At 59.4% G+C, this 14,882-nt stretch overlaps 3 protein-coding genes across 3 annotated transcripts; 2 read left to right on the forward strand and 1 right to left on the reverse strand.

Annotated features, from left to right (window-relative positions):
* The first annotated feature begins 633 nt into the window (after window positions 1-633).
* On the forward strand, window positions 634-1,762 carry LOC133207007 (mid1-interacting protein 1A-like). Its single transcript, XM_061343462.1, has 2 exons — window positions 634-1,145; window positions 1,412-1,762. Exon 1 carries the CDS (start codon window positions 711-713, stop codon window positions 1,125-1,127), a length of 417 nt encoding a protein of 138 aa, XP_061199446.1. The 5' UTR covers window positions 634-710; the 3' UTR covers window positions 1,128-1,145; window positions 1,412-1,762.
* A 5,280-nt stretch (window positions 1,763-7,042) lies between these two features.
* On the forward strand, window positions 7,043-9,987 carry LOC133207043 (uncharacterized). Its single transcript, XM_061343571.1, has 3 exons — window positions 7,043-7,601; window positions 7,867-8,235; window positions 9,777-9,987. The coding sequence occupies exons 1-3, from the start codon at window positions 7,168-7,170 to the stop codon at window positions 9,985-9,987; spliced, it is 1,014 nt and encodes a 337-aa protein (XP_061199555.1). The 5' UTR covers window positions 7,043-7,167.
* Window positions 9,988-10,347: 360 nt separating this feature from the next.
* Window positions 10,348-14,555, reverse strand: NDUFC2 (NADH:ubiquinone oxidoreductase subunit C2). The gene is made up of 3 exons (XM_061343740.1): window positions 14,346-14,555; window positions 11,808-11,951; window positions 10,348-10,519 (listed from the first exon to the last, which is right to left on the reverse strand). Exons 1-3 carry the CDS (start codon window positions 14,482-14,484, stop codon window positions 10,470-10,472), a joined length of 333 nt encoding a protein of 110 aa, XP_061199724.1. The 5' UTR covers window positions 14,485-14,555; the 3' UTR covers window positions 10,348-10,469.
* Between the last annotated feature and the right edge of the window lie 327 nt (window positions 14,556-14,882).

Genomic DNA, 14,882 nt, shown 5'->3' on the forward strand with positions numbered 1-14,882 from the left:
GGCACCTTTCACGCTTCCCTCCAGCCTGAATCCTTCCTTTCAAAGTCCCTTTTGTAGCTCCCTGTCTCTGTCTAACCCCGCTGATGCTCCCCTTCCTCCTTGACACAGCCATGGGAGGCAAACACCCTCAGAGCAGCATCCCCGGTTGCGGAGCCCCTTCTTCTCCCGGCAGGGGCCGTTCCCAAGGCTCCTGCACACGGGTGGGCAGTGAGAGAGCCCCGAGCAGCGCTGCAGGAGCTGTGTGCCCGGCCGGGGCTCGCGGGGGCATCCCCCTCTCCATAGAAACCCGGCTCCTGCTCCCCGTGCGCGCCCTCAGCGCTGCCCAGCCCCAGGAGCATCCCCACGGAGCCGCCGCTCGCTGCGGGCTCGGGGCAGAGCCGCTCCCCGCTGTGCGGGCCCCGGGAGCGGGGGATGGAGGGGCCGGGCCGGCGCTGGCAGCAGCGGGAGCCGCGTCCAGGTCGGGTGAAGGCCGCGGGGAGGCGGCTCCAGGAGCGGGCCCAGAGGCAGGGGCAGCCGCGGGCGAGCCCCAGCGGGGCTGGAGCCGAGCCCGGCCCGGCCCAAGCGGTCCTGGGCCAGTAGCGGAGCGCGGCAGAGCGGGGCCGTGCCCCGGACCCGCATAAAGAGGCGGCGGGGAGCGGAGCGCGGAGCAGAGCCCGGAGCAGAGCCCGGAGCAGAGCCCGGAGCAGCGCTGCCGCAGCCGGAGCGGGGCCATGGAGCAGTACTTCTCAGCCACGCACAGGATGGAGCAGGAGGTGATGTTCCCCAGCCTGCTCCGAGGGGTCTTCCCGCAGCAGCAGCAGCAGCAGCAGCACGGGGAGGCTCCGGACGCCGATGGCCACACGGACCTCTACGAGCGCTACCAGCAGCTCAAGGCCATCAAGCCCATGGTGGAGAAGGGCCTGGCCTCTGTCCATGAGCAGAGCTCGAGCAGCAGCGACGCGGACGCGTCTTGGGATGAGGCCGGCGGCAGCAGCGGGGATGCGCGGCTGGAGCAGCGGCTGTGCCACCACCTGGCCGGGCTGCAGCAGGTCCTCAGCCACCTCACCAGGGACACCAATGCCCTGACGCGGAGGTACAGCCAGATCCTGGAGCAGATCAGCCCCAGCGAGGGGCAGCCCAGCTGGTGACCCTGCCCCGGCCACCAGGTGAGAGCTGGGGGATGCTGAGAGCAGGGGCAGCGGGGCCAGGGCCGGCCCATGGCCACGGAGGGGTCCCCAGCACCGCAGGCTGGGAGCTCCTGGCAAGTGCATTGCAATGGGGGCTGTACCGGCACGTTCCCGTCTCCGTGCCACGGGAGGGGACCCATGGCATGGCTCTGTGCAGAGCCGCTGGGGCTGAGGGTCCCTGGAGCAGGGCTGGTGCCCAGCTCCCTGCGGGCACGGTCTCGGCTTCAGCACGGCTGCCGTTGCAGGACGGGTGCTGCTGGCACGAAGGAGAGGACGTCCCCACCGTGCCCATCGCGGCTCTTCCCAGCGCCGCCCGTGGCAGCGGAGCTCCCGGCGCTGGCACCGACGCCTGCGGCCACCCCGGAGCCAGACCCGGCCTCGTCCCCTGGGAAGGAGCCTCTGGAGGTGCTGCAGGTCCAGGGAGGAGCCGCGGGCTCGTGCCCTGCTCTTCATTGTCCCAGAGCAGCACGAAGCAGCCGTGGGGAGCGCTGGCCCCGAGCCCCGAGGGTCCCTGCGGCTGCCGAGCCCTTTTCCAGCTGGTTCCTGGACTCCAAGGGGCCTTTCCCCTTCTTTCATAATAAAATGAGCCCTGAGAAGCCCTCGCTGCTGCTGGTGTTGGTGCTTTGCTGGGGTGGAGCCCTTGGGGAGGGAGCTGCTGTGGGGCAGGGGGGCACTGGCTCTGCTGGCAGGGGCCTTTCCATGCAGTGATGGGGAACGTGAAGGGACACAGAATCCCAGGCTCACAGCATGGGTTGGGATGGGAGGGAATTCCAAAGACCATTCAGTTCCTAATGCCCTGCTGCAGGCAGGGACATCGTGCAGGGGTCCAGGTTGCTCAAAATCCCCTCCTCCCTGACGTGGAACACTTCAGGGATGGGGAACGTGCAGCTTGTCTGGGCAGCCTGTGCAGTGATTCCCAACGGTCCCAGTGAGGAATTCCTTCTGGAACCCTGCTGCTGTGCCCATAGCACACACTCTATGGGCATCAACCCGTGCCGTAGTGAGACACCAGGTTCCGGTCCCTCTTCAGAGATCTCTGTCCTTCCCCTGCAGGTGCTGCCGTGCCCCACAGCTCCCCATTCATTTCTCCTGCCCATCCGGAATCCTGCCCCGGAGCTGCCCCAAGCGGAGCTGAGCCTGGCACCGTCCCCGAGGGGCAGCAGAGCTGCAGGTCCGGGTGCCCGTGGGAAGCAACTGCCCCTGGAGCCCAGCCCCGTGCCCTGGCAGGAGGCTTCGAGTCCCCTTGGAGCTCCCCGGCTCCTCTCTCCTTGCTCTGGAGCCCACGGGGGCTCTGCCCTGTCCTCAGTGAGCAGGGGCAGCAGGAGCAGGGTCCCCAACAGCCTGGGGCCGAGGGGCCAGGGAGGGGCCAGGGGCACTGGAAGGGGCTGCTGGGGACTGGACCCAGAGCAGCCGCACACCTCAAGGGTCCTGGTCAGCATCAAGCAGCGGCAAGGACGGCCCTGGGGGCACTCAGAGGCACGGGAGATGGGCAGCAGGAGGTGCTGCGGGTGGCAGGGGCACCCTCAGGGACACGGGGGGGGGGCATTTTGCCCCTTGCTCGGCTGTGGCTCAGGAGGGAGGACGCTGCATAAGGGGGGGTCCTGCCCAACACCAGGTCTGTGCCCACACAGACCCAAGGGATCTCATTGCAGCACCACCCAAAAGCCTTGCTTTCCTAGGGGAGCAGCTTGGGAGCACCCAGTCCCTCAACACAGGGGCAAACACACGTCCTGGCAGCCAGGGCGAGGACACCAGAGCACATCTGCCCTCTGTGTTCTGCCTCAGCCTGGGTAAAGCTGCAGCGTGTCTCATCCAGCACCAATGGAACACGATGGGAGAGGGCCAGGCTGTACCATGGCAATGCCTCCTCCCAATGGGGCCCGATGGCTCGTGAGTGGGAGCAGTGGGGCTGGAAGATGGACACGGGGGCTCCAAAGTGCTTCTGGATGCCCTGGCTGATGGCAGAGCCAGCGGCTGAACCATGAAGCATGGAGGGACATTGGCTCCCCAGGAGGTGAGGGCCATGGAGGAGGTGATGTCCCCCTGGTGCTCTGCCAGGCTGGAGCTGAGGGCCGGGCCCTGTGTGCTCTGGAGAAGACAGTGGTCCCAGTGAGGAGGGCCTGAGGTCACCTCCAGCAATGGCTTTGCCTTGGGTGGCTGGAGAGGCCCCTGGTGCCTCAGGGGAGAATCACATGGGGACATCTGGTGAAGTGCTGAAGAAGATTGAGCATGGGCAATGGGATCATGGGATCATGGAACCAACCAGGTTGGAAAAGCCCTTTCAGCTCATCCAGTCCAACCATTGCCAGCACTGCCAAGGCCACCACTGCCCCATGGCACTGAGGCCTCGTCTCCATGGGGTGTGAACCCTTGCAGGGCCGGTGCCTGCAGCCCTGCCCTGGGCAGCCTGTTCCAATGCCTGAGCACCCTCTGGGGCAGGAATTGGTCCTCAGCTCCATCTAACCCTGCCCTGGTGCAGCTTGAGGCCGTTTCCTCCTGTCCCATCCCTTGTTCCTTGGGAGCAGAGCCCAGCCCCTCCTGGCTCCATCCTCCTCTCAGGCAGTTGGAGGCAGCCATCAGGTCCCCCCTGAGCCTTCTCTTCTCCATCTGAACCCCCCAGGTCCCTCAGCCCTTCCCCATCACCCCTGTGCTCCAGGCCCTGCACCAGCTCCATTCCCTTCTTGTGACCCAAGTGCAGGACCTGGCACTCAGCCTTGTTGACCCTCATGCAGCTGGCCTCTCTGCCCATCAATGCAGCCTGTGCACATCCCTCTGCAGAGCCTTCCTAACCCCAGCAGATCAACATTGCCCCCCCGTGTGGTGTCCTCTGAAAGCTTCCTGAGGGAGCTCGATCCCTTCGCCCAGATCATATAAAAGACAATAGATAAAGATATCAAAGAGAATGGCCCCCAATACTGCTCAAAACTGATAGAACTTGTTTAAAACATAGCCCTACAAGGAACCTGTGCCCAGGGAGTCCAGTAGTTGCTCATTTTGGAGACAGCATCCTCCATCATAACAAAGGGTAGAGCTAGTGGAGACCAGCCCATGTGTTCATCCAAATGCTTCAAATCCGACAGCTACAGCTAACAACTGTTTTCCTTCTCATTTCCAGCCCAATTGTATCCATAGCCAGTTTGTACCTGTTTGATCTTACCAGTGGTGGGTTTCAGATGAAATAGTGGTTGTTTCTCTCGGGGACTGGCTTCCCTGTTGAGTTAATAGTGTAAGGGGTAAGCAGGGTAAGACTCCTTAGCCTCTGCTGCTGTAAAAGCTGTCCTCTTGGCCTGTGATGCTTGAAAATTGATGACTGAATCTGTATGTTTTCAGGTGCTTGAATCTGAGCTGGGCTCTTGCTGCCATATTTACCAATGTTATTGATAATTCCTTTCCTTTAATGGAAATAGCTACATTCTGAGGTCACATTTACCTGTTCAGCACTGCTATTTATGTTGGTCTTCCTATGATGGATGTAGAGGCTGCCATCTCTTTCCAGCAGATTGGATCTCATCTGCTCTTTTAAAGGGATGAATTAGGAGTGTCCAAGCGGAACACACGTGTTCTGAGCTCCTGGTTTGGCTGGAGCACTGACCATGCTGATGGCCTCAGGAAAGTCTGTGTGCTGCCCTTCCCAGCCCAGCTTTCCTGTGGGTGCAGTGCAGATGATGCTTGTTTCTATTGAGAACGGGTGGTGTTTGCAGAGACCTGAGGAAATGCTGAGCTCCCAATGTTATTCCTGAATTTGCTTTATGTTTAGGAAGGATGAGGCTAAATTAGAAAGTACAAACGCACCGTGACAAAAATACCGCTTGTACATTGTGGTGGAAAGGTTGGGGTTTTGTTCCATGACTCTTGCAAATAAAAGACGTTTCCCAAACAAAATGGGTTGGGTTAGAAGGGACCTTAAAGCTCATCCAGCTCCAACCCCTGCCACAGGCAGGGACCCCTTCCACGGAGCAGCTTGCTCCAAGCCCCTGTGTCCAACCTGGCCTTGAACACTGCCAGGGATGGGGCAGCCACAGCTTCTCTGGGCACCCTGTGCCAGCGGCTCAGCACCCTCACAGGGAAGAGCTTCTGCCTAAGAGTCAGACTGAGTCTCCCCTCGGGCAGGTTCAAGCCATTCCCCTTGGCCTGCCCCTAGATCCTTTGTCCCAAGCCCCTCTCCAGGTTTCTTGCCTGGATCTCTCCCTCCACTGCAGCACTTTCAAGTCCTGCTGAGCTCTCTTCTTCCTTAGTGTGCTGCTTGCATTACTTGTAACTTCCATCTCAATCAATGGGTCAGCTTCTGAAAGCAGTATTGGCAAAATGGCAATACCTTGGTCTTAAAGCCCACAGAGACTCATCTGTGTGACAGCAGCTTTGTTCCTGAGCACACGGGGGTCTCGCTGTGTTTGCATTTTTCTCTTTAATCCGAACCATCAGGACTCCAGTATGTGCTTTAAGAACAATGGGCCTGAAAGCTCCACTCCAGTTTCAGTAAATATGTTCAAGATGAGCTAATTTGAATGAAAGATAGAAGTATGTTTAAAACAATAACGTTTGCAAGACATCACATTCATCCTCTTTTACGATCCCCATGCATAAATGTGATGGAGGCCAGCGAGGATGGCTGTAGGGAAGAGAATCTCATCACCACCTGAGCTTGCTACATGTGGGTATTCTTCAAGCTCCTGTGATGTTTTACAGCATAAATGCACTCTGGACACTTTTGGATGCTTTTCTGCTGCCAGGAAGCTCCAGAACACAACAGCAGAACCCAGAGCAGTGACCCGAGGAGCTGGATGGGCACAGGGATGACTTCTGCACCACTTGCACTGCCCAGCACCGCGGGTCCCTCTGAGCCGTGCCTGGCAGCCGGCCCTGACCCCGCTCATTCCCAGGACACTCGTGGCTGCTCTGTTCCAGGATGTTCCATCACACTGCGTCAATCCGAGCAGGGCCGTGCTGCTGCCACCACTGATGGACGTGGCTGATAAGGGACAGGAGGTGCTCCCCAGAAAGGTCTTTGTCCTTGTCAAACCCAGCACAGGGCCCTGCAGGACGAGGGCAGATGGGGCAGATCAGGCCCTCTGCGGCCACCACAGGGAATGAACTTTCCATTCTCATCCCTGGAGCCTGTCCAGTGCTGGCTCTGGCTCTGTCCCTGCCTGGTGCTGTCAGAGCAGGAGCTGCTGCTCACGGCATCCAACAGGAGGATGCTCAAAGAGACCCCGCAGAGCCTTTGATGCCGCAGGGCTGCTTTCGGCCGTGTCCAACAGGCTCTGGCTCCTGCCATTGCCCCTCTAATGTCCCTCCCTAACGCTGGCACCTTTCACGCTTCCCTCCAGCCTGAATCCTTCCTTTCAAAGTCCCTTTTGTAGCTCCCTGTCTCTGTGTAACCCCGCTGATGCTCCCCTTCCTCCTTGACACAACCATGGGAGGCAAACACCCTCAGAGCAGCATCCCCGGTTGCGGAGCCCCTTCTTCTCCCGGCAGGGGCCGTTTCCAAGGCTCCTGCACACGGGTGGGCAGTGAGAGAGCCCCGAGCAGCGCTGCAGGAGCTGTGTGCCCGGCCGGGGCTCGCGGGGGCATCCCCCTCTCCATAGAAACCCGGCTCCTGCTCCCCGTGCGCGCCCTCAGCGCTGCCCAGCCCCAGGAGCATCCCCACGGAGCCGCCGCTCGCTGCGGGCTCGGGGCAGAGCCGCTCCCCGCTGTGCGGGCCCCGGGAGCGGGGGATGGAGGGGCCGGGCCGGCGCTGGCAGCAGCGGGAGCCGCGTCCAGGTCGGGTGAAGGCCGCGGGGAGGCGGCTCCAGGAGCGGGCCCAGAGGCAGGGGCAGCCGCGGGCGAGCCCCAGCGGGGCTGGAGCCGAGCCCGGCCCGGCCCAAGCGGTCCTGGGCCAGTAGCGGAGCGCGGCAGAGCGGGGCCGTGCCCCGGACCCACATAAAGAGGCGGCGGGGAGCGGAGCGCGGAGCAGAGCCCGGAGCAGAGCCCGCAGCAGCGCTGCCGCAGCCGGAGCGGGGCCATGGAGCAGTACTTCTCAGCCACGCACAGGATGGAGCAGGAGGTGATGTTCCCCAGCCTGCTCCGAGGGGTCTTCCCGCAGCAGCAGCAGCAGCAGCAGCACGGGGAGGCTCCGGATGCCGATGGCCACACGGACCTCTACGAGCGCTACCAGCAGCTCAAGGCCATCAAGCCCATGGTGGAGAAGGGCCTGGCCTCTGTCCATGAGCAGAGCTCGAGCAGCAGCGACGCGGACGCACCTTGGGATGAGGCCGGCGGCAGCAGCGGGGATGCGCGGCTGGAGCAGCGGCTGTGCCACCACCTGGCCGGGCTGCAGCAGGTCCTCAGCCACCTCACCAGGGACACCAATGCCCTGACGCGGAGGTACAGCCAGATCCTGGAGCAGATCAGCCCCAGCGAGGGCAGCCCAGCTGGTGACCCTGCCCCGGCCACCGGGTGAGAGCTGGGGATGCTGCGAGCAGGGGCAGCGGGGCCAGGGCCGGCCCATGGCCACGGAGGGGTCCCCAGCACCGCAGGCTGGGAGCTCCTGGCAAGTGCATTGCAATGGGGGCTGTACCGGCACGTTCCCGTCTCCGTGCCACAGGAGGGGACCCATGGCATGGCTCTGTGCAGAGCCGCTGGGGCTGAGGGTCCCTGGAGCAGGGCTGGTGCCCAGCTCCCTGCGGGCACGGTCTCGGCTTCAGCACGGCTGCCGTTGCAGGACGGGTGCTGCTGGCACGAAGGAGAGGACGTCCCCACCGTGCCCATCGCGGCTCTTCCCAGCGCCGCCCGTGGCAGCGGAGCTCCCGGCGCTGGCACCGACGCCTGCGGCCACCCCGGAGCCAGACCCGGCCTCGTCCCCTGGGAAGGAGCCTCTGGAGGTGCTGCAGGTCCAGGGAGGAGCCGCGGGCTCGTGCCCTGCTCTTCATTGTCCCAGAGCAGCACGAAGCAGCCATGGGGAGCGCTGGCCCCGAGCCCCGAGGGTCCCTGCGGCTGCCGAGCCCTTTTCCAGCTGGTTCCTGGACTCCAAGGGGCCTTTCCCCTTCTTTCATAATAAAATGAGCCCTGAGAAGCCCTCGCTGCTGCTGGTGTTGGTGCTTTGCTGGGGTGGAGCCCTTGGGGAGGGAGCTGCTGTGGGGCAGGGGGGCACTGGCTCTGCTGGGAGGGGCCTTTCCATGCAGTGATGGGGAACGTGAAGGGACACAGAATCCCAGGCTCACAGCATGGGTTGGGATGGGAGGGAATTCCAAAGACCATTCAGCTCCTAATGCCCTGCTGCAGGCAGGGACATCGTGCAGGGGTCCAGGTTGCTCAAAATCCCCTCCTCCCTGACGTGGAACACTTCAGGGATGGGGAACGTGCAGCTTGTCTGGGCAACCTGTGCAGTGGTTCCCAACAGTCCCAGTGAGGAATTCCTTCTGGAACCCTGCTGCTGTGCACATGGAAGAGAGGATGACCGGCATTGACCCATGCTGTAGGGAGACACCAGGTTTAGGGCCCTCTTCAAATGTCTCCGCAGGGGTGTCCATTCACTGCCTGTGCTGAGGATGACATGAGGACAGTCAGAGACACATTGGTGACAGTTTCCCACATCCCAATCTGTGGCAAGCACTTTGTTCCATCAGAACAGATTTGCCCCCTGTGTCCCTTCTCAGCCTGGGATAATCTGTGGCCTGTCTCCTGCAGAGACAATGGAGCAGGAGAGGGATAAAGGGAGAGAGCTAGGCCATTCCCACTGCAATACCACCACTGGATTGGAAAGATTAGTTCATCCCATGAGAGAAGAGTAAGTGGAAGATGGACACGGGGACTCCAAATTGACTTTTTGGCTCCTCTGCCTCCTTGATGATGGCAGATGCAGGGGTTGAGGCATAAGGAATGGAGGGAGGGATGTCTATACCTGTTGGGGTGAGGACCATAAAGGATGTGATGTCTCTCTAGTTATCACCTGGCTGCAGCTGAGGGATGGCACCTGTATTATCAGAAGATAATGGTCACAGTGAGGACCTGAGGGTATTCACTGACCCCGGCTGAACGTGAGCAGCTTGTGCCCAGGCAGCCAGCAAGGCCACCACAATCCTGGCCTGTACCAGCATCAGTGCGGTAGCAGGGCCAGGACAGGGATTGTGCCCCTGTGCTGGGCACTGGTGAGACTGCACCTCGAATCCTGTGTTCAGTTCTGGGCCCCTCAATGCAAGAGAGACACTGAGGGGCTGGAGCGGGCTCAGGGGGGACCTGACGGCTCCCTACAAGTGCCTGACAGGAGGATGGAGCCAGTAGGGGCTGGGCTCTGCTCCCAAGGAACAAGGGATGGGACAAGAAGAACCGGCCTCAAGCTGCACCAGGGCAGGTTTAGATGGAGCTGAGGAACAATTCCTGCCCCAGAGGGTGCTCAGGCATTGGAACAGGCTGCCCAGGGCAGGGCTGCAGTCACCATCCCTGCAAGGGTTCACACCCCGTGGAGACGAGGCCTCAGTGCCATGGGGCAGTGGTGGCCTTGGCAGTGCTGGCAATGGTTGGACTGGATGAGCTTAAAGGGCTTTTCCAACCTGGTTGGTTCTGATTCTATGAACTCCTGAGGTCACCTGCAGGAATGGCTTTTGGCTCAGACAATGTGCTCCCATTTCCTAGGACGCTCGTGGCTGCTCTGTTGCAGGACATTGCATCACGCTGCGTCAATCCCAGCAGGGCCACGCTGATGCCACCACTGATGGACGTGGCTGATAAGGGACATGAGGTGCTCTCCAGAAAGGTCTTTGTCCTTGTCAAACCCAGCGCAGGGCCCTGCAGGACGAGGGCAGATGGGGCAGATCAGGCCCTCTGCGGCCCCCACAGGGAATGAACTTTCCATTCCCATCCCTGCAGCAGCTCAGGATTGCAGCGGTTCAGTTCTGTCTGCGCAGCCACAGGCAGTGGAGCAGGAAGCAGGGCCCTGGCACAGGCTCAGCAGCAGGAGGCAAGAGATAAAAGCACAGTCTGGACTCAAAAAGTGTTTTCTCATAGATTAGAAGTGCCTGGGAGAGGTAAATAGGAGGCACCTACACAAGAAGTTTCTATAAAACATTTGCTCCAGGAAGAGTCATCCATGCTCACAGTTAAAATAACTGGGAAGGGGGGGAATCAACGTTATTACAAATACCAGTTACCTGCATGGGATATGCCAGAATGGAACAGAAGAGCAAGCAATTAAACACCAAGTACTGAAGTGTAGCTTTTATTATATGAAAGCGAGCATTGGTTCATTTCCCAGCCATGGACGGTTGAGCAGTGACAGCAGCCTGACAGTTCTTGGTATGGAATTGGCTCATCCTGTGCCCTGTCCCCTCAGCGAACTGGGTAGAATTTCTCAAAAACCTCTCCCATTCTTCTCTTTTCTGCAAGAGGTGAAGGTGAGAAACCTCATGAGCCTTTGAGATTGATTCGGATGTTTCGGATTGAAGCCTTAAGGGTAACTACCTACCTGCTTTGGGAATGGCTTTAACATGCCCGAGGGGAGACTGAGCTGAGCTCTTAGGCAGAAGCTCTTCCCTGTGAGGGTGCTGAGGCGCTGGCACAGGGTGCCCAGAGAAGCTGTGGCTGCCCCATCCCTGGCAGTGCTCAAGGCCAGGTTGGACACAGGGGCTTGGAGCAAGCTGCTCCAGTGGAAGGGGTCCCTGCCCGTGGCAGGGGTTGGAGCTGAGTGAGCTTTAAGCTCCCTTCCGACCCAAAAAATTCTATGATACTATGAAGGCACCAAATCTCTGATTTTTGCTACCAACAGTGAGCTACCACCTTCTGCATAAACTAAATACATCAGTCCTTGTCCTCAGGGCTCTCCACAGATCCCTGTGAAGATATCTCACTATTAACACTTCTTTCTTTCCACATATTCCTTCCAACATTGCATGATGTTGGAACTAGATGATCTTAAGGTCCTTTCCAACCTTAACTATTCTATGATTCTATGTGGATCACAATCCAACAGCACACTCCCTAAACTGCAAATGTATAAGAAAATAGTCAATTTTCACCAGAATTTGCCATCGCTGGGCTCAGGGACAACATTCACTAAAGCTCCGTTCCTCTTCTGAGGTTCTCATCAAAGCACCTGATGAACTAAACACAAGGCACAGAGTTACAGGGAAGAGCTTCTGCCTAAGAGCTCATCTCAGTCTCCCCTTGGGCAGGTTCAAGCCATTCCCCTTGGCCTGTCCCTACAGGCCCTTGTCCCAAGCCCCTCTCCAGGTTTCCTGTAGCCCTTTTAGGCACTGGAAGACCTCTTTATATATTATATTATTCTATATTACATATATCTATATCTATATAAGAATATATTATATATAGCATTATATATAATATAGATATTGTATATATATTATACTATATATAATATATGGAGCATTATATATGATCTGTAATACATAATATATAGATCTCTGTAATTATATTTATATTTGTAATACAGGTAGACCTCTAGTTTATAATATTATATGAGGTCTCTAATTTCATCTCACAAAACCCTTAATACCGCTGCAGTTTACATTGTGAATAAGCAGGAAGGAGCTCGTAGTCGGTCCAACTTCCTAGCTAAGCCCAGGCTCCATAAGCAGCCCAGCACCATCCTTCCAGCAGGGCACACGAGGGCAGGCTGAGCTCTTCCTTTCAAAGCCCAGCTTATCCTACCTGCTGTCTTGAAGTCCTCCGGGTGCTGCCTGACGTACTCCAGCAGCTCCCTGTCCAGCTTGGCGTACATGTACGCCGTGCGCTTCGCCATGTAATAGCCAACAAACCAGCCCACGGTGGTGAACAGGACCTGGCGGTGAACTCCTGCGGCACGAAGGGGAAGACCCTGGTCTCAGCCCATCATTCTGGCCCCATATAAGCCCCCACTTTCTCCAGCCCCCCCCACCCCCCTGCACACTTCAGCCCCACACAGCCCAGCTCATCTCTCCCCAGTTTGCCCCTGTGGACAGGGGCCCATAGCACCCTCACCTGCAGCCCTGCAGAGAGGACCCCCCTTTGCTCAGGGCTCCTTCCCCTTCCTGCCCCCATAGCCCTCATAAAGTGACCTCAGATCCCCTCCGCACCCATAGGATGCCCCCTCCCAGCTCCCTCTGATTCCAAGCCCTGCTAACAGAACCCCCAGGGCTCCCTCCCCTTCACTCCCATCCCCACATCCCTCAGAGACACCCAAAACCTCTCAGAGCACCCCCCAGACCTTCACCTTAGGACCCCTTCTCCTTCCCACTGCCCTCACACCCCACAGCCACCTCAAACCCCAAACACCCCTTCCCCATCGCCACTGTAACTCCCTCAGCCCCTCACTTCAGAGCCCCCTCCCCTTCCTTCCCACCCCTATATCCCTCAGTGTCACCCCAAACCCCACATCCTCCATCCCTCAGGACCTCTGCTCCTCACCTAAGCCTGGTTCCCCCTTCTCCCCACCCCCGTATCCCTCACATCCCACACATCCTGTTCCCCATCCCCACAATACCTTCCTCAGCCCCTCACCTCAGAGCCCCCCCCAATACCCCTCAGTGTCACCCCAAACCCCACATACCCCCATCCCCTCACCTCAGGGTTCCATCCCCTTCTTTCCTACCCCGATATCCCTCAGTGTTACCCCAAACCCCACATCCTCCAGCCCTCAGCACCCTCTACCCCTCTGCTCCTCACTTAAGGCTGGTTCCCCCTTCTCCCCACCCCTGTATCCCTTAATATCACCCCCAATCCAACATACCTCCATCCCCTCACCTCAGGACTCCCTCCCCTTCCTTCCCACCCCTATATCCCTCAGTATCACCCCCAATCCTGCACACCCCCTTCCCAGCCTCCCCAATCCCCTCACCTAAGGGGCCCTCAGAGTCACCCCAAATCCCTTATACCCCCTCCAACAGCACCCTTTACTCCCCAGACCCTCATTTGAGGGTAGTTCCTCCTTTACACCCCTATATCCCACAGAGCCACCCCAAATCCCACATATCTCCATCCCACATACCCACTATAACTCCCTCAGCCCCTCACCTCAGAGCCCACCCCTCTTCTCCCCACCCATACCTCCCTCAGTGTCACCCCAAACCCCACATCCTCCATCCCTCAGCACCCTCTACCCTCACCTAAGCCTGGTTCTCCCTTCTCCCCACCCCTGTATCCCTCACATCCCACATCCCCTTCCCATCCCACATCCCCACTGTAACTCCCTCAGCCCCTCACCTCAGGGCTCCATCCCCTTCTTTCCTATTCCTACACCCCTCAGTGTCACCCCAAACCCCACATCCTCCATCCCTCAATGTCACCCCTCTACCCCCGTGCTCCTCACTTAAGGCTGGTTCCCCCTTCTCCCCACCCCTATATCCCTCACATCCCACACATCCCCTTCCCATCCCCACAATACCTTCCTCAGCCCCTCACCTCAGAGCCCTTCCCCTTCCCCCCACCCCTACCTCCCTCAGTGTCACCCCAAACCCCACATACCCCCATCCCCTCACCTCAGGGCTCCATCCACTTCTTTCCCACCCCTATATCCCTCAGTGTCACCCCAAACCCCACATCATCAACCCCTCAGCACCCTCTACCCTCACTTAAGCCTGGTTCCCCCTTCTCCCCACCCCTGTATCCCTCACATCCCACACATCCCCTTCCCCATCCCCACAATACCTTCCTCAGCCCCTCACCTCAGACCCCCCCCTTCTTCCCACCCCGATACCCCCCAGTGTCACCCCAAACCCGACATCCCCTCACCTAAGGGCTCCGTCCCCTTCTTTCCTACTCCTATATCCCTCAATGTCACCCCAAACCCCACATCCTCCATCCCTCAGCACCCTCTACCCTCATCTAAGCCTGGTTCCCCCTTCTCCCCACCCCTATATCCCTCACATCCCCACAATACCTCCCTCAGCCCCTCACCTCAGAGCCCCCCCTTCTCCCCACCCCTACCTCCCTCAGTGTCACCCCAAACCCCACACACCCCCATCCCCTCACCTCAGGACTCCCTCCCTTTCCTTCCCCTCCCACCTCCCTCAGTGTCACCCCCAACCCCACATCCTCCACCCCTCACACCCCCTACCCTCACTTAAGGCTGGTTCCCCCTTCCCCCCCCCCCCCCCATACCCCTCAGACTCACCCCGATCCCCCCCACTCCCGTCCCCATCCCCTCACCTCAGCCTCCCCCTTCCCTCCCGCCCAAGGCCTCCCCTCAGGGCTGCCCCGCTCCCGCCGCACCGGCTCGGATGAAGGGCCGGTGGTTGAAGCCGTTGTCCAGCAGGGCCGAGAGCCAGCCGCAGAAGCCCAGCCACGCCGAGATGTGGTTGAACACGGCCGGCGGCGGCAGCGACCGCGACTCGTCGGGCAGGAACACCATGGCGGCTGCGGCGGGCCGCCAAGGTGACCGCGGGGGAGCGGTGCTGCAGCGGCACCTTCCGCCGCCACCGCGGCCGCGCACTCGGGTTCCGCGCCCTGACGCAGCCTCGGAGTTTAACCAAAACCCCCTAAAACAACCCCAAAATGAGGCTTCCCCCCCCACCGTTCTCTCCCTCAAAGCGTTTACTGGGGCTCGGGGGTCCCCTGGGTGGAGGCCAGGATGTAATCAAGTGTTTAAAAATCAAACCCAGCTCATTTTCAGAGCTGTTCTTGCCAATGGGCTAAAGAATGAGACTGAGCACGGCGTTCCTTTCTTAATACAAAATCACATTAAGCCGGTTGCAACAGCACTGACATAAACCGTTAAGAAGCCCTGCATATAAACATGCAGAAGGGTTT

The sequence above is a fragment of the Neopsephotus bourkii genome, unplaced genomic scaffold, assembly GCF_033783945.1.
Source record: "Neopsephotus bourkii isolate Nb327-2 ecotype Australia unplaced genomic scaffold, CSIRO-AGI_Nbou_v1 NB_1825, whole genome shotgun sequence".
NCBI lineage: Eukaryota > Metazoa > Chordata > Aves > Psittaciformes > Psittacidae > Neopsephotus > Neopsephotus bourkii.